The 27,348-nt window shown below is 40.8% G+C and overlaps 1 protein-coding gene across 2 annotated transcripts; it reads right to left on the bottom strand.

The window, feature by feature from the left end:
- Positions 1–1,028: 1,028 nt before the first annotated feature.
- On the bottom strand, positions 1,029–24,224 carry MRPS6 (mitochondrial ribosomal protein S6). 2 transcript variants are annotated; one of them, XM_035315706.1, is made up of 4 exons: positions 22,635–22,725; positions 17,131–17,240; positions 13,265–13,404; positions 1,029–1,658 (listed from the first exon to the last, which is right to left on the bottom strand). In XM_035315706.1, the coding sequence occupies exons 1-4, from the start codon at positions 22,708–22,710 to the stop codon at positions 1,478–1,480; spliced, it is 507 nt and encodes a 168-aa protein (XP_035171597.1). In that variant the 5' UTR covers positions 22,711–22,725; the 3' UTR covers positions 1,029–1,477. The 2 variants fall into 2 exon arrangements, with proteins under 2 accessions (XP_035171597.1, XP_035171598.1); XM_035315707.1 differs by lacking the exons at positions 17,131–17,240; positions 22,635–22,725 and adding an exon at positions 24,114–24,224.
- Between the last annotated feature and the right edge of the window lie 3,124 nt (positions 24,225–27,348).

Below are 27,348 nucleotides of genomic sequence, written 5' to 3'. Positions count from 1 at the left end.
CAATACTGGCAACAGCAAAAAAAAAAAAAAGCGTACCTCCTCTACTAAAAGTGTGCCTTTTTCCAGGAAAGAGACAAAATGTGACAGTCTGCTCTTAAAAGAAAAGCAGGTTTAAAAACAGAAGAAAAAAAAAATCAACAAAAAAAAAAACCACACGTTCACATCTCCTAAAAATGGACACACAGAAAATTTCCTTTCATTTTGCTACCTTACGTTTTCCTTAAAAGAAAAAACTCTGAAGAAAAGCTAGTTTCATTTCCCCCTGAAGTCCTTTATCCAAGGAAAAAAAAAAAAAAAAAAGAAAAATCATCATCCATGAAAAAGAGCCATGCACACCAGAGAGCAGTCACACCAACGAGACCCATCACGGTTCCCTGGGAATCTGACCTCAGCTGCTGGACTGGCCCTCCCTTTGGCATCATTTAGCATTGGAGTGCCAGAGAAGGTTTCTTGATGAAGCTCATTCAGGTAGAGAACACCCTCTGTGCATAACAACGGATTGATGTCAACTTCATTTTTCTACAAAAATTACCATAAAGACACACGCTCCTTCAGCATGATAAAGGGTGAGTGCATTCCTTCAGAAACATGGGGGAAATCTGGAGATCCTCTAGAAACTACTGAATTTGTATGTCAGACCAGGAGGAGGTCATATGACAGTAACATAACCTTTCATATGCATTGCTGTTTCTCCTGTTTTTAGGGGAGGAAAAAAAAAAAGGCAAAATATATGTCAAGACTTTTTTCCTGACATTTTTCTCAGTTTGAATGTTCAGCCTGGGCCTGGCTGACAGTGAAATAAAACATTTTTTATTCTTCTGTTCATATAGATGCATGGTTATTCTTTCACATGCCACTTGGAAATTCTTGGCTTTTTGTATAATTTTGTATAATTATTTGAATAATTCTTTACCTGTACTTTGAACAGAGTTCTGATACAACCTTAAAGAGGAGTTTGGCATGTCTTTTGGCAGTGTAAGCAATTTTTTCTTATACTTTTTTTTTTGAAGACCAGAAAAGGAGTCAAGTTTTATTTTTAAGCACACTTTTATTACCTTTTTTCCAAAAGCAAGCAGAAAAATCCTCAAACAGATCACATACTATACCGCTACATTACACCGTAGACTTCTTAATCTCTTATGTAAATACACATTCTTAAGTAATCTGTCTTTGGAAAAGAATGCTATGTTGAGCATTCTGATGATGGATAAATCTTATCAATGTAATGCTCTAAGGGAAAAGAAAATCAATTTTCAGAGTTGTCGTATATCAAAATAAGCAAACAGATCAAGTCTACTCAAGTTATTTTAAACAAAAAAGAAACCTCAAATGTTACAATAACTTAAGATAGTGTACTATACCACACACATAATATGGCTAAAAGTGATAATTTTTGATGGACACTAATTATCACAATTGTATTCAAAAGCAGGACTAAAAAATCTTTTAAAAGTTTCAAATATGCGATTTAAAATATTCATTTCTTCTTGGCAGTTAGTTTGTCTTCAGTGTTGACTGGGATTATGCCACTGCATTCTTCTGTCTTTGATACAGGATGCTTTATAAAAGCACGTCTAATCACATCAATATCACGTCCTAAATGGTCCATCATGGTCGATACAATGGAAGGTGGGCCCTCTAAGTCTACCAAAAAATACCTGTAATGAGAAACACATACACACAATAAAACAAAATACCTGTACTACAACTGTAATCCAAATAGCTGTTCTGTGGGACTTCTTAAATGAAAAGTTCTATTTTTTTTTCTTATTTTTTTTTCTACCAGAATTGATTTAAATAAAAGCTCGGTATTGTTTTGATTTCACATGTGAAGAGTTCAGCTCAAGCAGCTTCAGCCTGAACTTTTCTTTGTTGCACAGCACTTATTACGCAAGGACATTAAAGAGACCTTACTCTTCTTGTACCTGCTCCATTCATCTATGCATCTTGATTTGAATAGTTGGGGAAAAAAAAGGTAAAGTAGCACATTCACTTCAGTTATAACACTTAATCTCCTTTGAATTCATGGCATTGTTTCTTTGGGGAACAGATGTCAGCATGAAGCACCTCAAGCTTACGTGTATATGGACACATTTCTTTAAAGTTCTGTTTTGGAGCTGAATAAACGTTTAAAAAAACAGCAAAACAAACTCAAAGAGATGGACTTATGCCAAATTAGGCACCTCTCCAATGCGAGCGTGGCTTAAATTTTCAATCTGAGGGCAGGAGCTGAAGACACATGCCAGCTTGCACAGTTGGCACTTGACAAGCATACTGTCTTGCTGATCTTGGCAGGACTGAAAAGGTCTTCCACACATACACGGCTGTACAAAATGCAGCACACCAGGTAAGCGCTTTGTGTCCACCACACGACTACCTTTGACATCTGCAAAGGAAAAAACTACCTCTTCGAACAGAAAGGAGAACGCTGCTCCCCATTAATATCTTAGGTCGCCAAGATTATTTCTGCAATAAATTGCTTTGAAGAACTGCACCTTCTTCGTGAGCTCCATTTTAATTTGCAAGAGGCTTTTAGAACTCCAGTATCCTCAAACAAGTGAAGAGGCCTGCTGTATTTCATGAGCAATGCAACCTCAGGTATGGGGCACAACTAATATGGCACACTGACAATCTCAGACACACAAATTCATATCCCATTTCTTAAAATGAAATATACCTCAAATTCATTGCAACATTACGTCTACCACTCCTCCAAGTTATGAGTGACCCAGTGCCAGCTATCATCCTGGTGCATAAGCCATGTCATTGGCCATCCGTCCTCCCTTGAAATTTTGTGAATAAACTACCATTGTCAATAGAGCCATAACCCAAAAACATTTTAGTAAGCCAGTCTGTGTTGGGCGTGGCACTAACTAAACTATTGTAAAAAGACACCACAACTGCCTCAGGAATCTCATGAAAGGCATCTAACCATCCACCTTGTTTCGAAGACGAGCAGTAATCTGAAGGCTAGGTGTGCAGGACAGAACTCACCACTCAGATGTTTCATTTTAATTGTTATGCATCCTCCTGTTGAATCTTTCCTTCTAGTCCACGCAAACACACTTCCCCATGAAGCATCAGTATAACTTCAAAGTGATATCCTCTAAACAAAGTCATACTACACATTTGCCAAGGACCCCGTTTTCTAAATCACTTATACCCAAGCAGGATCAAGCATCACGGTTTCATTTAAAAACTGTGCCTAGCGGGACTTTGTCCTGCTGGAGGTACGGATTCTTATAAAGACACCTGTAGGGCGAACATCACACCGCACAGTCCCCCTTCATAAAGGCAATCTTTGAGGATTAAGTCCCCAAAACAAGAAGCTGAAAAGGAAATACAGGAGGTGGGGTCACCAACCACAGACAGATTCATGTTTTTCACACTGCTTATCCCACGTGAAGCTCTTTTTCACCCAACTAAATGCGTTGCACAAGTAACACCAAGATATACTACACACAGACGAGTCCCACCAGGTCAGGAATGATTTAAGCACTGTGTGCTGGATTGCTGCACAGGGATGGAATTCACACGTGGAAAACGCTGCAAAGAAGCTTCCCTTCAGCCAGACATCCCAATCCCGAACCTCTTACGCAGGCGTGTATATTAATAGCCGCAATTCAGGTCTGAAGTCTTTTTCAGAAAAAGGAGATCGAAGCACCGAGTTCTCACGTGTGAGGGGCCCGACGGCAAGAAATCTCCCTGTAGCCTGCCTGGAAGGAACCAGTCCTCCAGAAGAGGTGCCCGGCTGGCACGGGCTGTGGCTGAGCATCACAGAAGCTGAGGGACCAGTGCCAGTTCACATCAGCTAAGGTGCTGCTCCTCTGACTGCAGCAGGAAGGCTGCTACGAGACGCAGAAAAAGCTCACCTTAACAAGGATTTGGAGGAAATACGGTGGGCTTGGTCGCCCTTGCAAATCCTCACACATGGAGCAGGAATCAGCTTAATTTACGTGGAAAGCTGAGCTGCCTGTTATTTTCTGGAGACCAGAAAATGGGATTTGTCACCTGGTTAAAAGTTTAGGGAGAGAAACGAGCTTTAATCTTGGACAATTCAGTAAAACTGTGGCATAGCAACTTCTGAAGGATGCACACCCCTTGAAAAGGGAAAGTTGCATCATCTGTTAAAGCCATTAAAAGCCACTGGTAAATTTAACAGATGCCACTTAAATCTTCTCCTTTGGAAGAACCCTTCCAAATTCTCAATCAGTTGCAACTAATAAGAAGGACGATGGGGGGAGAAATTCAAGCTGATGATACACCACCACTCTCCTGCCCCCTTCCCCGAGCAGTTGGTTCACGAGAGCATTTGTTCGGATTGCAACCCGTGCTCTTCGCCGTCCCTTTTTATTCCCACTTCTCCAGAATTTCATTTCATTTCTGCTTTCAAGTCATATGCTGCTTTTCATTGTGTTCCTAAAACGGCAATATTTTTTTTTCCTCCTCTCAAAAGGCTGCTTTGCAACTTTGTGCCTTCTCTCACATTAGCAAAGGGTGGAAATTTCCACTGACGCACTGTTGATAGCTGAAGGAGAAGTGGGGGAAGGGAGGATGAGCTGTTGCAGCATATCTTTATATGACTCCTCGCAGAATAGGTATTTTATCTGAGGGTACAGAACTGCAGTCACTGGCGACAATGCCACTTCTTAAAACAACACCCGTTCCTCAGCGTAACAAGCAGTGATTGCCTCCCTGTGCCAAAAAAAAGAGGGAAGGAAAACAGGGCCAGCATAAAATATATATATATATATTATTCTTTCATTAAAGAAAGAGACGAAACTGACTGCTGCAAGCAAAACAACCAAATGCAATTGTCGATGCAATTTCTGAGGAGATCTGGAGCACCTTCCCTCCAAATACACGCATTTAAATTAGCTGCCATCAGGCTGTGAGATTTTTTTTAAGCCCACTCTCCATAAAGCATGCGGTAACCTTAATTTCAGCCGGCCATCTCTGACCTGATACGCCACGCTGCCGCTACCGTTTGCGTAGTAAACAAAAGCAAATCCCAGCGAGACTTAAAGATGAGGAAAAATACAGGAATGCAGGAGGGAAACTACCTCATTCCTGCAAGCAAAAATGCAGAAGCGTTCAGGCTGTCTAGGAGTCAGCCAAGTCATCGGGGGAGAAATGCAGGAAAATTCCACTGATTCACTATGAGACCACAGTTATTTTTGTCATCATGCTCCACTGTAAATAGAAGGATGATTTAAATACAGGAGAGCAGCCTAACCACTGAAAGGTACTGAAACAATGCGTTAACTGAAAAAAAAAAAGAGAAAAATCATAGGATTTCAGGAAAAGAAGGGCATGCCTTTGCATATGAAAAAATGCCTGGTTTCATGTATCCTTTTTAATATATCCAAGCCAGAAATCATTTGAATTTGAATCCTAAAGTCCTATGGATGCTTGTATATTTTGCCTTCACATGGACAGTCTGTGACTTCAAAGAACCCTGAAAGGCACCTGGATCAACACTCACTTTTAAATCCTCCTGGAACATGGACTCTGAGGCTATGCTCAGTGTGCCTGCGGAACAGAGGGAAAAAGCACACTTGCAGTGGACTTGGAAGAGGCTGTGTGCTCCCATTGTTGTGCCCAGAAAACATCTGTATGCTTAAAGGTGATAAGCTCAAACTCCATTAGCTATCTTTCCTTTAAATTTTTCCTTTACACAGCAACACAAAGTCTAAGTAAGCTTCCCCAGTAGGAGGGTGGAAGATACAAAGGCAAGAAAACGTACAACTAAAGCATCCCAGAAGGAAACAAGAAACCGTCTGGAGGAAAGCAAGCTGCAGCACTCTCATGGAAGTAGCTGGACAGTCGTTCTCACTAGAGTAATCCTTTGTTAATGAAATTGCTCTCCTACCAGAATGCCCACTTCATCTTTGGAACCACTGCGTTGCTCTTCAAGAGAGCTAGTTTGCTTTTCTTCGTGGCTCTTGTGGTCACTATTCTTCCTCAGCAGGGCAGGTAGGTGAGTTTATGCTCTGAAGGACTATCATTTTGTAGCTGGAAGGACTAAAACATGTGTTACTACTTCCAGCTGATAAAACACACCTACGGAATAGATGGAAGTCCTCTGAAAATCACAAGGACAGCAACTGGGAAGTTCCAGATCAAGACCAAAAGCTAGTGCCTTAGTAATTAGATTGTGCCACAGCAATGACACAAATAATTCACAATCAACCATTACTGGGGGGGAGGGTGGGAATACTGTTTTTTGTTTGTTTGTTTGTTTAAAAAAAACTGTGCACATTCTTCAGAACTTTCATTTGCCAAATTCTATACCCAGACACCTGTTATTAGGCTAATTAAATAACAGAAAGACATTTTGCAATGTTGCAGAAAAATTCTGTTTCACTGCTAAAGAGAAACAGGCCTGACCTACTCAGAGCATTTGAAAAGTCACGCTCACTGGGCAGCATTTGAAAAGTCTGCAGATTTGCTATGAGCACAGCTGCAGTTACACAGCAAGTATTAATTCATAGTGTTTTTTTTTTAAAAAAAATGACTGCTTCCCACCTGACCAAGACCACTATTTAGTGCAGCCATCACATTTAATAAACATGCTTGCATAAAGATGCTACACACGAGAAATGGATGCTGGCACCTCAGCATAATTGATGCTGGCACCTCAGCATCACAAACTACTGTACTGTGCCATTTCTGCTAAAAAGCTTCAAAACTGCAAATCGCACCCTCAAGGATAAGGTGAGGAGAAAAAAACAAAAAACAAAAAAACAACATTTCAGGACTCTGGTACCCAAGGCAGTTGCACATTTACACATGAATGTGGACAAAAGCATTTGAAGGAAAAGTAATGGTTCAACTCATCAATGGAGAAAGCCCCATCTAGTGGAAGAAGACAATCAATTTAGTAGAAAATACTACAAACATGCCTAATACTCAAACATTCATTGTTCTCATCCCAGTACATCACAGATCCAGAACTCCTTTTTGCTGAAACACATTAAAATGTTCTAAAATCTGAACAAAAATCACACAAAGGTTGTACATTAACTATAAATTTAGTCTGGCAGTGTTATAAAAGGAAAGTTTGCATCCTCCTTCCTCTGTTTTTCTTTGCCCCTGTTTGGCCTTCAGAAGCCATGAAAATCAAGTGGGTCTACCTGAGCGAAGCTACACATGTTGGTATATTACCTGCAGGATGAAGTCCTTCACTACATGATAGCTTATATTTTATTGGGGAAGAGATGGTGTGTTAAAACGTGAGAACATTCCTGAGAATGACTCTGATGGGTAACTATTATTTTACTTGTAAAACTGTATCCTGACAGCATGGGTTACTGGATGACAATTTAGCATCTCTTGTCCTCAAAGAATACTACTCTGTCACAAGCTGCTTGTTTAAAATGAAGTTGTGTAAGTACAGTTCCCGAACTTAGATACTTTACAGAAAGAGTCAAAGTTTGAACATGTAACAATTTACACAGATACGTTTTGAAAATGTTCAGATCTCTTAAAGAGCATTATGCTCCATTACTGAAAGACTCATCTTAATAACTATCTATTTCTCGTGTATTAGGCCACTGAGGCACAAAGAAATTAGGCATACTCATGCTCCTTCTTTCCCAAGCCCAAGCTTTGGCACTGACCATTAAGTCACGTGCCACAAAATAGAGTCAAAACGCAAGGTGCTTCAACAGGAGGGGAAACTGCTTCAGACCCTTAGCCACCAAGAGAAGCTGGGAGTGAGCTGTGGGAAGGCCAGGACAGCCTGCGGGAGGCACGCAGCCTTCCTCTCCATCGCAGAGGGGATGCTGGTACTGAAGCCTGGTGAGCTGCTCCCAGTTCCTGGAGAGCAATCACAGCACTGCAGAGCCTAAAAACCTCACGCATCCTTAGGAAAGCATCTACTTTCTTTTGCTTTGCAGTTTTCCCATTGTCACACAAACATGTCCACCATGCAACTCAAACTGCAACCTCAATTTCCTGATGTCTGATCTGGTCAGGTGCTGCAGGTATATACGTTTGTATATACGCATTCCGTGCTACTTCACAGATCCCAGCAATCATTAGGATCCTTGCACACCTCCAACTGAAAATTCCCCATGCACTTGTTAAGGTAAGCTCCCAAAATACAACTCAGCACGTACAGAAGTAAGACCTGAGCTTGCTGTTTCGGAGAACAAGTGGGTTGATGAGATAACTGGGAGCGAACAGCAAAACAAAAAGATCAAGATACAAGCAAGCAAATGACAAAAGAACACTGCTGTCTTTTCAAAAACCAAAGTTTAAAAGAGAAAAAGAAAACAAGGCAATGGAAAACAGGCAAACAGAACACAGAAATCGTTAGGAACAACCAGAATTATTCAGTTTAGCTAGAGAATTCACAAATCAAGAAAATTAAACAGTCAAAAGTGTAGGGAGATAGGTCTAAAAATATTACCATGTTACGGGTAGATTAGTAGGGAAAAGCACACACATACAGAGAACAAAGTGGAAGGGGAAGACCACGGTGCTGTACTGATTTATGAAATGGCACTATATCTGAGCACTGACCAGGCTGATGCACAACAAAAACAAACTAAAAAAAAAACACACACTAACTCTCACAACAAATCTCTAGTGGATACCAAGATACCAAATGGAAGGCAAAATCAAACCCCAATTACACTGGACCACTTTCTTTTCCCTGGAGTCCCTGTCACATCTCCTTCCAGTTGAATAGAAACCTGGTCTGCAAAAAGTTTGAGCCACTACCTTCCCAAAGGAGTGCCTGAATCATTTTGTAAAGATCTGTTTCGCAGCCTCCCATGTACCAGCTCCCCTAAAGTAAAAATATCTGGCATACCAACTGCCTCCCCCAGACCAGCTCCTCAGTTTGATGCCTTGAAGCACAGAGTGCCACAAGCGTATCATTAAGGCATAGCCTGGTGAGGCCAAAGAAAACAGGTACGCCACAAAGTGCAAACCCACAGACTGTGCCACTGAGATCTATCATTTTACAAGCAGTTGCAATATCCTCCAGTTCAGCACTGCCCAAATATGCAGCAATGGCTCGGTAACGCCACCACCAAGCCCTGGTCTAGACCCTTTATCTGAAAGCAGCTTTGAGGGATTCATTGCTTCTGTATCCTTTTAAACAACAAACAAATTCAAAGTTTAACATTCCTTGAATTCATATCCTAATACACACCTTATTTAAATCAGTTCACTTTTGTTTATTCCAGAAATAAGCACCTCCTGATACGTGTGATACAGTATTAAAAAACGTGCCACTGTGTTAAAAGCAATTTCAGTACACCTCATTAAAAATGATAAACAAGTAGAAACAAGTAGTGGCTAGCAGAACAAATATTTGGCACAAATCTATTGCCCATTAGGAGATACAGCCAGGAATCCTTATTTACATTCTTCAGCTGTTTTTTTCCAGAGATGTGACTGCCACGGGCAAGTCACTCAGGCTCAGTGCCTCAAGTACACTTCCATACCTAACCCACACTGGAACCAATGTGTCCTTGTGTTGCATTTCACTCATCCATCAGGTGAATTTGCATTTGTTACAGTTTTGTGATATGCTACAGAATGTGCTTGAATCATGCTCTTAAATATTTTAAAACCAAAACAACATTCTGCTACAGCAATTAGTACTGTGAGTTAGCAGCTACTTTAATTCAGTTTAAAATATCAGTACACCAACAATTTAAAAGTTTTGCTCTTCAGATGTACCCATACGGTTCTTGAAACATACTATTTTCATAATTATCTAAATTCAAAGCTTGTCAACATTAGGTCTCTAAAAAAGGAAGGTGTTTTCTGTCAAAAGAAAGATGCATTTAAGAGAAAGACCTAAATTTGTTTTAATATACTCTCAATGCACATGCACCACCTGCTCAGTGAATACCATTTCCAGAGAAGAAACAAGTCAATTATACATGTGATCCGAGGCCTCCAAAGCTGCTGGTGGAGTAAAACCGTTCATTCCAGTGACAGCTGTGGGCCACAGTCCCCCCTATGGCAGCCTTTGAAAAATCTCAGCTTTACAGAGAATGAGAACTTTGCTGCCAATCGATCTGCAAAGCGTCCTGGATACTCGTAAATTTGTAATGTGCCTGTAACGCTGTATACCCGAGACAGATGATGCTGAAAACACCATAGAACTCGGAGGAAAATAATCTGTATTGAAGATACAGAGTACCTGCTTGTGGACTTAAAACCATGCATTTTCTAGGTTAATTCCTTACTATTTACTAAAGACACTACAGAAACCTAGTGGAGCCCAGTGGCAGGTTTGCCGTGTGCACTGCACCTCTTTCTCCGTCAATCACTCGGTTTTATGATACACTGTAAAGACTTGAACTGCAGGTAAAATTAACTAAATGAAAAGATGCACAGCAAAAGGCTGGGAGAGGGATGATAGATACTACACATGCCACAGAGCACGTCTCAGCAGAGCTGTGAGCAGCTGGCAGTGCCAGGCTGATGGCCCTTGAGTCAAGGTAAGGGGAACAGCCGAGATAACCCTGGGCGTTTGTAAAGGAACCAGGCTGTTTAGGAAAATCACTTTGTTTTCCCATGCAGCTGAGGGAATTCAGTGCCATTCTGAGTGACAGGAAGATGGTTCAAGTAGTGATCGCTAGGGCAAGAGATGCACTCTATTAAGCTGTGACCTATGCTATGAATATTGTACTGCCTTAATTTTCACACAGTAAAACCAGCCAGGAGGTCAAAGGAAGTAATGGATTCAGCGTGCATCCTAAGCCCACAAGCATCTCCATGTTCTCAGAAAATAAACTAGCTGAAGCTCTGCTGAGAATCACCAACCTAAAAAAAAAAAAAAAAGTCTCCCCACCCCCAAAAAATGAAAAGCTCTGAAAGGTTCACCACTCTCTCCCCATAGACACAGCCTCATTTGCACTCCCACAGAAGCCCTTTCAGTTACTTCAGAAAAGGCCCAGAATAAGGAAAAGGTGAGAGACTATACTATTTAATACACCACCTTGGTACTAAAGGGGAAACAGGCAGAATTAAAAATTCATTATGAAGGAGAAAAGATGTTAGGATTTTTTCACAAGTGCATTTACTGAACCATCTTGAAGAGCTTTTTTTTCCCCTTTCTTTTTAATATTGTCCTGTTAAAAAAGAGATTACTTTTACAGATGCTGTAAAACATAACTGACTGATTTTACGAGGTGGATAAAGAACTGACTTCTCACTTCCTATTCCTAGATTGCTTCATATTCTGAGTAAGTTACTCTCTGAACCTCACAAAATATCAAATCAGGAATCCACCATAGCTGTACACCAAACTGCAGCCTCTCTGGGATATCTACACAAATGCATTCTCCCACATTACCAAGTACTGAAACTGCCTGCTGCTTCCCATTGTAATATCTTGTTTCTCCTGAATTTGAACTCTCTGAACAACAGCCTTATCCTTTCCTGTAGTACCTACTTTTAATCACTTCCTTTTAGGAAGTCAAACAATTTAGAGCAGGGAGCTGCCATATTCATATACAGAGAATCCAAATCCAGGGCAAGCAAAACGACTGCTAAATTAATTTAGAGACACTTGAACTGGGAGGTGGAGAAACAACAGTTATGGTGACATAAATCTGATGGCTTCACACCCATGTTGCAAAACATGATGGCAATTAGTTGTCACTAAAACCCCACCTCAAGCAGAAAACAAAATGTGTGTGCTCTCAGCACTGCAACGAAGATGATTATTATAGTCTACTGATCCCCTCCTTCTGCTTATTAAACAGGTAATCTGTTGTAATAAATGAGTTTAGCTAGCTTACATGCCTGAAAGATACCCTCAAGAAATGGCTTGTATTCACCTCTACATAATTCTTGTGACGCCTGATTATGGTTTTCTCCTTTTTCTGTTTTCCCTGCTGAAAAACCCAAGCCCTGACGGTGAAGTATTGCCACCCAAGCCAAGTGGAAACTGTGATCCAAAGTGGTGAAGTGTTTCAAAGGGCTTAGTGCTGTAGAAAAAAGAAACTAGAAGCTAAGTCTCAACTTGAGCTTCCCAAATGAGTGGAATCTAGTCCCTCTGCCTTTGCTCCCCACCTGTAGTACCAGTTACACCAACTCCTTGTCCTGCTGAATCAGCCTGAAAATAATTTAATGTTGTATGGATGAAGTAATTAATATTTCTGTCTTGAGGCAAGGCTTTGATTAACTCCCACATGCAGAACAGACTTCATCCTAAAATGCAAAACTATTGGGGATCAAGCCATGTTTTGAAGACAATCACAGACACCATGAAGCAAGAGCACAAGACAGCCGTGGCCACGGTGACATTGCTTTTGGGTAAGTAACAGGCACACCGTGGAGATTCCCTTCCCTCCTCTTACTGTCCGTCTGCTCTATCTGCCAGCTGCCAGCTCCCACTTTGCAGGAGAAGGAAGGAGTCTTCAGCAAAGAGAGCAAAGCCGTGGGGCACCCTCGGGAGGCTTCCTAAAATGCACTCCTTGGAGTCACCTCACGCCAGCCGGTGCCAGAAGGCCCGTCCAGGAAGGCAGCAGGTCCACTTACGCCCAGTTGTGCTACGGGGACGAGGAGAAGCGTGCGGCTAATTGTTATTTTGATTACTGCAGGCAGCCCCGGCGCAGCACGGGTTGCTTAGCAACATTTCTCAACCCTCGCGGAGAGCCAGCATCCATTTCCATTTCGGAGGTAGCCTCAAGGAGCAACAAAACGCCAGCACTGGCGGTCAGGGGAGAAGGCCGTGGCACCTCTGCTCTGCCTCGCAGGAGAAGGCCAACATCCCATGTCCCAGTTCTCCTCTGTGGGGACAAACGGAGATGTTTCTCCTCTAAACAAGCCAGTCGTGCTTATGTGGTCATCTCTAGCTAAAGCCGTACCAAAATCACGAGTGAGTCTTACGGGATGCGTATGGTAATCAACATTTAGTTCAGATGCATTAGAGAAAAAGAGTCAATCTTGCCAATTAGCAACCAGCAGATTAAGTGAGACTTTTATCAGTAAATAGCCTGGAAAAACAGTTACGTAAAAACGGCCTAATAAAATAACATTGTGTACATTGGGGAAAGCAGTCCCGAGGCCTGAGCTCACAAGACATCTGCACATGAACAAGGAGCTACCAGCACTCGAAATGAAACAGCACGAAACACTTCAAGTGGAGCACGATCTGCCTTGCTGAGGCGACACACGTTGCACATCTGCTCCCCAAAAGCATGAGGAAGACCAAACAATGACAGTGGCTTGTGGACATTTTAAATGAGCACTGAAAGGGTTTTAAGGAAAAACGCATCGTGCATACCCTCCTCTTCTGTGGCGCTGCTTGTGCTTGGAGATTTTGTATGGCAGAGCCCTTTCTCCCAGGTTTTCGAGGTTCCTCACAACGGCTCCTTTCTCCATGAGAGCCTCAACAGTGCGCTTCAGCACAGCTGCAGTCTCAGGCTTGAAAAGAAAAAAAGAAAGCAGGAAATATACACAAATCTGGTTATTCTTATTATGCAATTACAATCAACGCATGCACTTGCCTGGCTAAGTGCTGGAAGGGAGCATGTAGTAACCTGAGATGGCAAAATGGAAGTACTTGCTCCCAAGGAAAACATTTATTTCTTATTATTTTTTAAACAACAAACTGCTGACAAACAGCCAATTCCTCTGTGAATTACGGCAACAGCAAAATTTCCACCGATTTCAGAGGCAGGCCCCAACAACAAACAACAGGAAAAAGGAAATCGTTAATGGCTTTAACTCACCTGGTATCACCTTGCCTGACCCTTGCACAGGTATGAGTAAATACACGTGGCAAAGAGCAATTTAAGGTCCCTGGATCATTGATGCTAGTTAATATTGTTCACCACAGCATTTAAAGTGAAGAGTTTGGGGTGAACACCAATCTGTGGCTTGCTATAGGGACAACAATCAGCACCACATTCATTTTGCATTGTCATTTCTACTGCACACGTGTAATAGATATTTGGACCCTTGGTTAAGTCACTGCACCTCTCATTGCTTTTGCACAGCTGACATACGAGCCTTTTTAAGAGTTAAAGAACTGACATGCAGTAATTAGACTAACACGCAGAGATTTTACTCCTGAGAAAAACAAGTTTGAGGGACAGGCAGCCAAAATGCAGTAGGTAAAGCAGATGAAATATTTTCTTGCTTATTGCATAACAGAGCTCTAGAGTGCCGAATCATTTCTGTAACAACACTCAGTAATATCTATGAAAAATATTAATAAAGTATAAATTGGAATGTTTTGAAAACAACTACAAACTTGGTACAGTCTCAGTGATATGAAGCATTTTAAGAAACAGATATCCTACAAAGAAAGGAAAATAAATGGACATCCATCTAAACAAAAACCACACAGCTTCCTTCTCTGCTCCCTGCAACATTTCACCTCAACATATACTCCCGTTTGGTAAGATGGTAATTGCTGTAAATGAAAAAGTAATGAAAGAGATGATTTTCTGAGTAGTTTGTATTTTGTGAAATCACGCCACCATAATAATTACACTGTCTTTTCTCAGCCAGGAGAAAGCTTGTGTAATCCTTCGATCATTTCATGAAGAAGATGACTGAAAATTAGTCTCCTGAGTCTAAAGTAGAGATGCACACCTAAGGGTTGTTTAATGTCCAGATCCCTTAATGGAAATTGGTGAAAAAGGTGGTACCAGAATCTCATTCTATGCAGTGCAGTCTGTCCTGTGGCACATGGAATTTCTTTCCTTTTGCTGAGGATGCAAGGTGATATGGAAGAGCCTCCAGATGCAGAGCAAAGATGTTCAACATATTACATGCTGCAATGTTGACTGCTCTTTGAAAGACCCTACACACAGATGGTCTGAAATGATTCCTTATTTCCATGAGTTAATTGCCGTGTGGCAGTCAAGAGTCTGCACTTCACTGCTCCTATCAATCAGAAATTTTATTTCCCCCTCACCTGTTTGGGAAATTTATTTTCAACACAAAGAGCCTAAAGTTATGAGGTCTGCAAAAATGCCTGGGATTTTTTTCCCCAATGTATGTTTAGGTTGTGTTGTAAAACCATCACAGAGACCAGACATTCACATCTGAAGAAATGTCACTACCTTGCCAAAGTTCGAGGCATTAAAACTATTGTTTCTCACAACAGAGAAATACTAAAGGATCTCTTGTCACAGTGTGAAAAATTAGGATGAGGAGATTATTAAGAGAGCTTTGGATTACACTATATTAATTTAAATAATGCTTTAGCTCAAAAAACAGGAATAACATTATTTTTCAGTTGACTTCATATTGTTGCATCCATCAGTACTCATTAAATTTCCAAGAAAGCACCTCTCGTGCTTAGGACCTCCTTCCCCAAATGGAGAACCCTCTTGGTTTCCATACAGCTCTTTTTTGCCCTCTTGCCACAAAGCAAGCTGTTCCACAGATGTTACAGGTGTCTGAATGCGACTTCAGCTCCTCCTTCAAGCTTGTCTGGAACAAAACCAGGGTGTTCAAAACTTATCGAAGAGAGACTGACAGATGGATAGGTAGACCACAACTATACAGGGCTTACTTTGCTAAAAAAAAATAGGATCAAATAAATTCTGTGAAGTTATGTAGGCATTTACACATTCGTGCTGCAGTTGATGATGCTGACTGACAGCTGATGGTGACCACACTAATACTTTCTCTTCCTCCTTTAAATCTCCCTCATCTCTCAAATACTGTTGCTTACTGCAAAACTATATTCAAATACGAGTATCCCACCAAAACAAGCATTATCCTCCAAGGCTGGATTCTTAGTCTTCTCCATATGCTTGTGTTTTGCATTGTTTTCCATTCTCTGTACGTCTGACAATGACCACCAACCAGTCACACACAGACTTCTCTCTCTGCAAACCCTAGAAGGACAAGCAAATACTATCAGAGAAGCATTGGAAAGCAACAGCTACAGGATGTTACTGCCTCATTTCTTTGAATGATACTCAAGAACTAGGAAGGAAGGGTCACTGTGACACCTGTTGGCTGACAGGACTGAAAGTGAGGAACAGATTTATTTTTTTTTTAATTTTTAATTTAAAATACTGAACTCCACAATAGGATCATTCTTAAAAATAAGTTCAGAATTTTGCTAATGAGGTACAGAGCCTGCCAGAGACACAGTTTTCAAGGTCTGTTCTATCCCTCCTCGTGTTATCGTGGCATATTAGCAACCAAAAGCTGCAGCAGCTTGCCCAGCTAGGGTTCTCTTTGAAGGTACTTACTTGAAACAGCAGAGAGTAACAAGGGACAGTAACTTGATATTTTTTGAATGCTGGATATCTTCCTTGATATTTTCGTTATTTTAAGAGTCCTTAAAAAAATTGACATGAGGTAGAAGACTATGTACAAGTCATGCCCTCTAGAAAGCCAAGTAAGTAGATCAAGTGGCGTTTTCACAGTATCTTCAACAACGACCATAAACCTCTTACTTTCCACCACACCCATCTTTTGTTTTACCACAGCAGAAAGTGTTTGTTACTATTTCTGTTATTGAAGAAACATAAATGACAGCTACAGAAAGGTAACAGCGTTGCTTTACTTGGACCCATTCTCCACAAATGGTCTAAGAAAGGGGTATGAGCAGAGGAGCTGAGGCTCCTCTCAAGACTTTCCCCATGAAGAACTGTTTTTCCAAGCTCCTTATGCCTCTTTTGGCTCAACTTACGGGGCACAAAGGTGTGAGAAGCTAGTCCAAACACTGTCATCCTCTAGACACAGTTTTATGCTGGTTCCATCACCACACAGTCTCGGCACTCAAACCCATCTAAACCAGGAGCTGCAGGTGAGACTCCCTTGTTTGCAACAGCAGCAGCTTCACAGTGTTGCAGACAAGCCAAAAAGTAGGGTAACAGAGGTGCTAGTGCTAGCCACAGTTTCATGCTCTAAGAATCATACAAGAAACCTGGCTTCAAGAAAGAAGAGAAAAAACAAGAAGTGCTGCCTTTGTGAAACAAGCACCAATGCAAATATTTCTTTCTAGAAGGTTCTGACTTCAAAACGAGAATCTGACACTGATCATTAGGGTTTTACTTACCCATATTAACAATGAAAAAAGCAGTTTTAGGAGAGAAAGGGCAGCTAATCTAATAGCTTTAGTATTTTGTGCGCTGCAGCACACCTGTAGAGCTTCCAGCGCTAGGCTGGGAAACAGACACTTGGAAAGCAACGGGATCTGCCATTCAACTCTTCTCCTGCTGTGCCTGCTGTGCATGCTTCGGTTGCAGAAGCCTTCGTGGTGCTCAGGCAATTATCACAGGAGAAATCTGTCAGGTCAATGAATAAAAATACCGTTAAGTTTACTGTTGCTGCTTGTCTCCCACTCAAATAAAAAATGCTGATCCATAAAAAGAGCTCTGTTCGAAACAGACCGTAATTGATTGAGACCTTCATAGAAGCAGCTGTATGTCCAGCTGTGGACTTGTTTGACATACCCTGCTGTAACAACCGTGCATACTTGAGTTAAACGGTGTTGGATAAGCTTATTCTTCTGCATCCCTCCTACCCTCAAATGGCACATAAGCTTTTTGTCTCTTTTATACATGCCAACAGATCAGCACATTCCCTGAGTGGCAGCATGTCCAACATGATGTGCTGTTTCTAAACACAATGAAGTCTAAGACAAAGTCCTATATATTTAAAAACAAAACAAAACAAAAAGAACAAGAAAAGAAAGCCACAGATTTCTACATTCGGGATTGTAAAATATTACGCTTTTTTGCAACCTCCCCATTTGTGGAAGTACTTTGAAAACAAACTGTTGGTTTTGAAAGCTTGTCACTGTAATCCCTCTCATTCCTCCTCTCCAAAAAAGATCATGGTTTATCATAGCTTGCCTAAAGCCATCAACCAAACTATATATAGGCTAGCCTTTGCTAACCATAATATCCACAGACACAGGTTCCTTGGTTTGCCTCAGAGCCAGACCAGCTGAGGACATAGGAAATGGTATTGCCTGGCTCCCAACCCAGGAGCCACAACGTTTTTTTCCTGAACAGCCAGCAGTAATTCCAGTACCACAGATATGGAGAAACACGGAGGGAAAAACAAAAAAAAAAAAAAAAAAAGAAAAAAAAAAGAAAAATGGCAGTCGGTGCCAGAATACCCATGTTGGAGAGCAGGAAGTGCTAGATAGAGTGTGTAAGCCCTGGTATGTAATTCTAGCTCTTGTTCACCCTCCTGGGTGCATAATCAAGCCCTTTCAAATGGGTTCACCCTAAGTGAACTTGATGAACTTTGTTAGTGAACTCAGTTCCCCATCATTTGGTCATGAGTGAGCTACCTTATTCCCAGAGGTACAGATCTACTGAGCCTACCAAAGCTGTGAAATGGAGATGGAGGAAGTTGCTGTGGACTTTCCAAGTGCATTTACTTGGAAAATTGCCCCTGGAAAACGTAACTGAAGGACCATTATCTACCTCCCTCACCCCTCTATCCCTGCACTTTTTAAACTCAGAGCTGCCCAGAGGAAGCGTGTCAACTAGCAAGTCAAGCTGGCTGACCAAGCAAAAACAGCAGAGGCACGTTACAAAGGACACTTTCTGCAGAGGGCTGGCTGTCTCCAGAGATGAGGAATGCTGTGGCCACATTTACCAGGATGAACCTGGTGCTGCTGCTGCCAATGCCACAAGATCAGCGGGCGCCTTTCCATAAATAATCCAGCTAAGTTTATTTGAAAAGCTGCTACTCCCATGGGCCCAGAGGATATGCACAGCCCCATATATCACACAAACCACAGCCGCATACCATGCCCTAGGCATTTCCCCATACCTACAGCTTGTCCCTTTCTCCTCACCAGTCTTTCTTCTGTCCAGTCTTTGGGGGTAGGCAGTAACATCAAGTGCCCTTCTCTGGTAAATCCCTATAGCACAACATGGCATCACACCAAACAAATGGACAAACCCAGCTCTGAAAGCCATACGGTCACATTCATAGAGCACTGCCACCACCACCTGCAAATGCAGATAGCCTCCATGCAAACCTGAGCTGACTGCTCTCCAGGTCAGTCAGGCCTGTCTACGCTGCACCGCTTCTTCCACGCACCCCAAAGCCACCCCAGGTCAAAGATTGGTTCAGGTAGCTCAACCAAATTTGTAGCTCTTTTCAGCGTATCATAAATGTCATGAGGGAACAGAAAGCTATTTAATGCACAGACTTCTTCAAGATCTCAAGAAATTGCAAAAATGGGAACAGATGGGGGGTACCCAGGCAATTGTAACCCAAGAGCAAAGCCACAAACGCACAGCAATAACCAGCGAGTACCAAAGCACCGCATCAACAACCTTTTTGTTATTATACACCAGTATAATAACAGTTATTATACACCACCAGCAGGAGTAAAAACTATAGTATGGTTTCCATCAGTTGTAAAGAACTCACGTGGCAGCCAGCAAGGAAAAAAAATGGCAAACTGAAAAACTGGGCAACATACTGATGGGAAAGTATCCTTTGTTCTATTGCACGCCGAATGAACTCATCAGCTATGAAGCTACAAGAAGCATCTCTGAGATAGACCAGAAACTTGGTAAGAGCTTGAAAAAAAGCTTTTGTAATGCTGATGTCTCCTAAAAACCAAGGACCCATCCACTCAATCCTAAAGGAAAGGACAACTGTAGCTGGAATTAGAGCCATCTAAAAAGATCGCACCACTGTTCAATGTCCCACCTAGTGAGCTGGCCAGAGGGAGCTCAAGAGACAAAGTCAAAAGGATGGAAATAAACAGAACTGGCTAAAAAAGTTTTCTCAAGCTACCATGGCTCTCCTAAAAAAAGTCTTCAGAGGTAGAACAGGAAACAGACACCAAATGCCTAGTTTTAGGGTCAGTTAGGACAATACTCAAGTTCTTCTGACTACTCACTCAGTTAATAAAAAGCATCTAAAAACCGGTGGGCACACCTCCTTAAATTACAAACAAAAACGAATCCATCAGTCCTCAAATTCCCTTCAGTGTAGTAGTAGTAGCATAAAATTGTGTCTTTTTGGTTATCAAACAGTTAAAGTTATTCTGAGCTTATTCATTGAGGCGGAAATTAAAGAATGCAAAAATTTTGTTTAAAAACTGCAATTCAAAAGCAGTAAAACTGAAAAACATGTCCATATCATTACTGAATACGTAATTAAATACTAAAAACTTATTAGCGAAAATGATAAAAACACATTCATTTGTGAACTTGCCAAAACCAACAAGAAAGAAAGATGATGAACTTTACAATGAGGAACAAGGGGAAGCTGGAGAGTCATTCAACTCTCGCACCCTCCTTTAGTACACAACAGGAGGCAGCAGTCAGATGAAAAACCAATCAGCGGATTAAGAATGGACAGCAAAGAACAAAATAGCGCTAATATTAGCAAAAAACGTACCAGGCATACAAGCCAGCTCATGACAGGTTAGTTCTTTATCTGCCTAGGGATCAAACTTGAAGTCCCGGTGCAAGATGCAAAGCTGTAATTACCGTAAAAGCATAAACAACACAGAACAGCAGCAGCGAGTAGAGCACAACCATTGAAGGACATGTACTCTTCAGAAAAGATCAAAGCGGTACATCAAGTGAACAGAAAGCATGCTAGCCGTACTGCACCCATCCTAAAAATGACCTGCACGTGACTTCTGAGCATAATAGGTAGGGTCTCTGGAAAGCAAGCAACAAGAACCATGACTCCAGACACCTCACTGGAAGTTCTGAGCCAGGCAGGGGTGAGGAGGGAACTGTCTAGGGAAAGCCGGGCATACAGCAGCAGTAGGTAGGAACAGATTTCTCTAACGATGACAGTATGATTTTCCAGACATAGAGTAAGGAACAAATGACAGAACCGAGAACAATATTTTCACCAAACATTTGTTGGTCAAGAAGGCATGATACTATTCTAGAAATGGATTTGGAAAGTAGTGAAGTTATAGATGGCAAGTCTCTAAAAGTAAGTTTGGGGGAGTGACCAAAATTAGCTCTGTCTGAATTAAATGCAACACTGCATCTCTCCAAAAAACAGCTCTTTCACTGCATCGTAACGGAGAGTAAACCAAGGCATTATCTACTTCACCTGATACAAATGTGAAGCCCTGGGACCTGGATGCAAAGGAAGCAACTTTTAAAGTCAAAGTGCTGTATATCTGTCCTCTGTCCCCAAATCCACCTTTCTTCTTCAAAGAATCTAAATTCCATAATATTTTTTAACTCAATGTTTGAGATCAAAGTTAATTCAACAGTTTAGTCTCACCAATGAACTTAGCTTACAATTAGGTCATTTTAGAAAGTGTCAGCTCTTATCATTTCTTAAATGAACTCCAGAAGGTGTCTTGTAAGTCTGAACTGAACAACTTTGCCAACTACAACCAAATCCCCAGTGATGCAGGGCCATTTCAGTGGTTTATTATTAGAAACCATTGAATTTAATATTTGGATACTACTTGAGCACCATGTTTTTTACAATGCCACTTAGAAACTTAGCCTCTTCTTCTCAACCACAATAAATTACAACATAGATTTCAATCTAATGCTCCTGATCAGCTAAAGTCTACTTACCAGAAATTACAAGTAAGCTTTGTTCTTCATGACTTTTAGATATGGAGCACGTTTCATCAGGTTTACTTTATATATTCATTAAGCTTAAATAAGCTCAAATAGTAACAATAAAAAATGAAAATAAAAAGAAGGAAAAAAGCACACATTCACCTACAACTTCAATTGTTTCCATATTTGTCAGGTTTAAGATGAAAAAGCAAATGCATTCTAATGAACAGAACAAAAAGATAACAGTAAGAACAGAAAATGGGGGAAGTGAGAAGAACAGAAGTTTTCTCCGATCTTGTGATACAAAAGCTGAAACCTCAGTCAAGAAGCTTCTTCTACCATCCCAGTACTTCTCATTGGTAAACCTCCACCAGAGTACATTAAGAGTAGATACGTGGTTGCACAATTTGCCAATTTGGGTAATCAATTCTTGTCCCCAGAGCTATCAACTGCCAATTAAAATAATAATAATACAAAACTGAAACTACTTCTGACTTCACAAACTTTCCTTTTGATTCCTCAAGCTTTTGGGTTGGAATTGCCCAGCCTCCACTTTAAAAAACCTTGAGACAAGCAAAATGTAAAGCCAAACTAAACTGCCCAGCCTAATCTAATAAAGATCTGTATCAAGTCATTCTTAGACAAATGTGAAAAAGAAATCCAATTCACAACAGTATTTTTAGATCAGGATTTTAAACACCACAGAGAAAAGTTTTGCTCTTTCTTCCTCCCCATCTTCCAACATTACTGCTTTCTTGAGAAAGCTGGTTATGGCTCCCCTGAATAAGAGGTCCTTTGGTGCAATTTTACTTACTATGATGCTTAATAAGACCTGATTCCTACAAAAATAGGCTGCTGCTTACATAACTGGCCATTCATACAATCAGCAGACTTAAGTCAGGACTTACATACCTCCCAAGAATGTCATCCACATTATCAAATTTCTCAAGACAAGACTAATTTCAAGTAAGAATTTTAATTCTGACTTAAGCTATCTATTCTCAGAAAAGCACTTTCTTCCAATATCACTTCTCTCATCCTTGTTTCCATCTCCTTACTTTCCACTGCATGTATGTGTCCATATCTCGCTCCCCTAGTATTTTCTCTCATTTTCTTCTTTACATTTATTTAACTACAGCTTGGAAGACTTACAGATACTGACAGAAGGGGTCCAAAAGCAATGGCTTCTATTCCAAGGTAAGCCAAAACCATTTATCCCCCTTACCATCAGTGTTTGAAAGGAAAAGACTGCCTGAACACGCACAGCTAAGCAATTCCTTCAGCTGCCCATCACCTTGATTCCTTAGCTTCTGTGCAAGTCAGGGGAGGGAGGTGAATCAAACCACTGTCACGTTGCTGCTGTGACTTTGCTGTCCGGGACACTTCAGGTCCAAAGTCAGAGGTATCGTGAACAAGAAGGGCTTCGCTGTGTTGCAAACAGCATGCAACATCACATTTACAATGCAGGCCTCCCTGTCCAGCCTGGGGTAGGTGACATCGAGCCTGGTACTTTTCCCTGCAGGGACCAGCTCGCTGTCTGACACAACACACACGCAGGCAGCTCAAAACCCACAGGGTTTTTCAGCATAATTGCACTGGACACTTTCAGCACGCTAGGTATTTTTCAAGTCAGCTTTCACACTTCTGTAATTGGGGGAAACATGCACAGCAGCGAAGGAGGCTGGTACTGCACACCATACAGAAGACAAATGCTAGTTTGATAGAGTCACAGCTGCAAAAGGCAGCAGACAGTTAATTTCAACATTTCCTGGTCAAAGGCTTCCAGCCTTAGAGCTCCAGCAAGAGCCCAGTCCTTGGAGAATTACACACAACCACCCAAAGCATCCGTTGTAGCCATCAAGTCTTAGGATATATTCCCATGAAGCCCCAAATACTCCAGGCTGAGGGTGTGCTGTTAGCACCAGACTAGTCTAAGCCCTTAAATGAAAGAAATCTTAAGGACTAGAACTGGAGATCTGATTCCTAATACTTAGCTGTTATACCCATCGTAGTCATCCTTAGTGCTATATAACGATGAGTGTCAGGGCTAAGAAAAACACTGAATAAGTAACAAACTTTACAAAGTGTGTGGGGCCATGGCTGTAGGTTTAAAATACTCCTGCTTTTGCAGAAAATTAACTGTCCCTGACTGTGAACCAGAATAGCACGTAGGGTGGAAATCACACTGTTTCGACCAGTTGGTATGCATAAGTGAAACTGAAACCTTGGCAATTTCTTGGTGAAATTCTCCTATGCGCAACATGTATATTTATATATACACTTATGTATATAGAGATATTCAAAGCTAATTTGCAAAACTAGTTTCATGGTTTAGGTAAGTATTAAAAATAATTGACCGGCTGAGGGGTTATAAGCATGACAGCCATGAAATCAAAGCATCACCTTATCCCTATCAGTCTACATACTCCTCAAAAAACATCAAAAAAAAAATTGCAAATTACACCCTGATTAAACACACTTACTAGGCAGGCAGGGGAAAAAAAGCACCAAATTCAAACTTTCTGCCTCGCTGACTTTCCTGGCACAACGCACACATAGCGCAAACTAGGGCAACCACATCCAAGGAGGGAGAATTCACTTTAGTGCCAATAGGCAAAGAGTACTCATTACCACCATCTCCTTGAGTTTTTCCAGTGCACCCTCAAAATAAATGCTGCTGCAGCATTTGCAAAATGCGCCCACAACTTGCCTGGGCCAGGACTCCATGCCCAAAGAAGTATTAAGGTCTACAAGCATCCATAAATTGGGGGTTGAGAGAGTGATTGCTAATTAACACAAATAGAACCAGCTGGTGACAAAGGCTTCTTGAACCTCCTTTAAAATCAATGAAATGGAAAGCTGCTCACTGAATAATCACCTAATAAGCTAATTAGATAACCAATTAATTAACAGCTAGCTAATAAAAACGTGAGGGTTCCACTCCCTCATGGAAATCACAAATCTACACTAAGTCTGCAGGCATGAAGCTCTACTTATCTTTCATTCTGTGCCCAAACCTTCCTCTCCAGTGATGTTTCAGACTCCTTCCTTTAACAAACAACAGCCAAGCTTCCACTTTTATTTTAAAACATGGCAGCAAAAGAGTATATCAAGAATAATGTTGATGGATGCAACACTTATTGCACAGCTGAAAATCTGTGATTGGTGTCCTTAGTTTTTCCAGCTCCCTTGGACACCATTCCACATGTGTTTAATCACCAGGCTTGCCCCCCTTTCTTGCTGAATTTTCTTCCCTGGGCTATGAAGTCATGATTCACACCACACTTTCCATGTCTGTTAGCTCAAATATGTCATTATGGAGGACTGGGAGAGAAGTATAAGACCCACATTTGGTCTCTTCTTCCAGAGCTGTTGCTATTTTAATCTTTTTCAAGTAAAAATCATGAGTAGATATCCCTCCTAGCTCCAAGGCAAAGATATAAGCACTGACTCTTACAAGCTGTAACTGCTTCCTCTGAGGCAGTAAACAGCATCATGCTCATCGTTCTCAGAGCATGACCATCAGCACAGGTTCCTTGGAGGGCTCAGGCACCAGGACTGATTCTAGATCACAGGCAGAAGTAGAACAGAAGAAAGCCACCAAGGAAAACAGGCTGGTGTTGTCCCAGAGGGGTACTGGCAGCACAACTGCAGGTATTTAAGTATACTCCAGTACCAAGACTAAAGGTGCCTGTCCCATTCAAGAACTGGTTAACGCAGCAACAGCTGGCCTATAGGAGAAAAAATGTGGTTTTACACTATGTCCAGCAAGACTGAGCTGCTAAATTAGGGCTCACCCATAAGTTGTTTTGCACGTAAGCTGCTGCTCTGCAAGGTACGTCAGGCGGCTAGCCTTCCCCTGCTAGCATCCTGACCTCCTGGTTGCAAGAGCAGATCAGACCACCCACCCATCTCACAGCATGAGTTGGCCTTACGTTTGGCAGCCAAATTCTGTAACCATATTTTGGATCCTTAAGTTCTTGCTGAAGTTTTAAAGGACTTGGGTTTTGTTGTGGTTGTTCTCTTTGTTTTACTCCTCCAACCAAATGCCCATGCCCTGCTTCAAGGGTTTTGCCTTTCAGCAGCAGGGGAGGTATTCTTACCTAGGGATGGAAGGCTTATCACAGGCAAGAATCTGTGAGACACAATTATGTACAGGTTCTCCAAAATAGCTTCACAAGTATCTATTCTGGTTTTTCCTCTATTTTTATTGAAACTTTGTACAGAAGTTTTAAACATTTCCATACAATACTTTTAGACAGGACAAAATGCCATGGTAAAGGAATGTAAACTGCAAGAAACACAGTCTGAAGTATCCAAATACTCTCTAACAAGAGTTTTAGTTTGAAGACTAATGCAGTAGGCAAAATAATATGCATACAGTATACAAAGAACAGTATACACAGGGCCAGCAATGCTAACTATGAAAATTTGCATCAGATTTACTTCAAAGATTTATAGCAATATGATAATTCTATACACTAGACCAAAATTAATTTATCATACATCGTTTCTATGACAAAAAGCTTGTCATTATGGACAGTAGCAACTTACAAGTATAATTAAGCTGTATTAATCTCATTAACACTTCTAAAACTATATTCCTACTACAATAATTTTTTCAGTATATTGTCTTATAAGATCTTAATAGACCTTTAAATAACACTTTACCAAAAGAGAGACCTGGATCCATTATAGCGATCTTATCTACATGCCCATTTGGCTTATTTCAAAACAAAACAAAACAAACAAAAAAAAAGGGACAAGGAAAAAAGGCAGGTTTCAAATGCTATATGATATCATTTGGTTTTGGTCTGAAATGTATTTTAGTTGAATAGTTTAAAAAAAAGGCAGTTCATTAACTGGTATTTTATATAAAATCTGCAGAAAAATACAACAGCAACAAAAAAATACTTCACAGATATTTAAAAAAACATATCAGAGATACAAGGTAAAGCAGCATCACTTTGACACTGTGCTTCAAAAATAAGATGAATGAAGAGACTGCTCTAGTGATATTAGAAAATTTGCTTTCTTCTTGAAGAAGACTACTAACATTTTGCACAGCAACTATTTTTATAACCACCTCATTTAAAAACGTGTATTCATAGACACAGAGAATTGTCATATCATTACCATTTTTGCTCAAAGTGTCTGACTTTACACAGTGAAACTGATAATGCTAAGTGTCACCAGATGTCACTATACCATGAATTCAATATTAGAACAGAAGTGAAGCAAATGCCTTTGAACCAACACCATAAAAGAAATCATAGGAAGTGTTTTGTAAACAAAACAAACCACTTTGCAAAACAAGAGAGAGAGAGTTCAGAGATCTCACAGTGAAATCAGAAATCCTAATTATATATGTTTACATTCTAGGACTACTCTTTACCTTAGGCCAATTAAAGCACATTAAACCATTTAATTATATACAAACATTTTCTTAAAAAAAATTTAAAACATTGCACACGAGTTTGCTTTTTAACATCACGTAACAAGGTTAGTTTTATTTTCAAAACAATTACATTTAAGGGCACAGAACATACAGAATACCAAATTAACAGATGAGTATTTTTGCTTTGCTATACATGCTAAATCCAAAGATTTCCTCAAAAGAGTTGGAGCTTATAAACTCCAACTTCTTCCACGAATCCTGTTCTCTGAAAGGGAGCATCTCCCAACACCTCCTTTATCTTAGGATTTAAAAAAAATATATATATAAAAAAATAAAGCTGTATGTTTTAAAGTTGTAAGCATCTTCTGCTTTAAGTGTTCATGCAGAGATCCTTTGATGGCTCTGCCCACTTCACTGTAACCTTGTGGGAAATGCTTTCCACTACTCAATTACAGTACTTTCATGACT

Source organism: Oxyura jamaicensis, chromosome 1 (genome assembly GCF_011077185.1).
Source record: "Oxyura jamaicensis isolate SHBP4307 breed ruddy duck chromosome 1, BPBGC_Ojam_1.0, whole genome shotgun sequence".
NCBI classification, from domain to species: domain Eukaryota; kingdom Metazoa; phylum Chordata; class Aves; order Anseriformes; family Anatidae; genus Oxyura; species Oxyura jamaicensis.
Note: the sequence above shows the minus strand (reverse complement) of the source record. Positions and strands in the feature narration are given on the sequence as shown.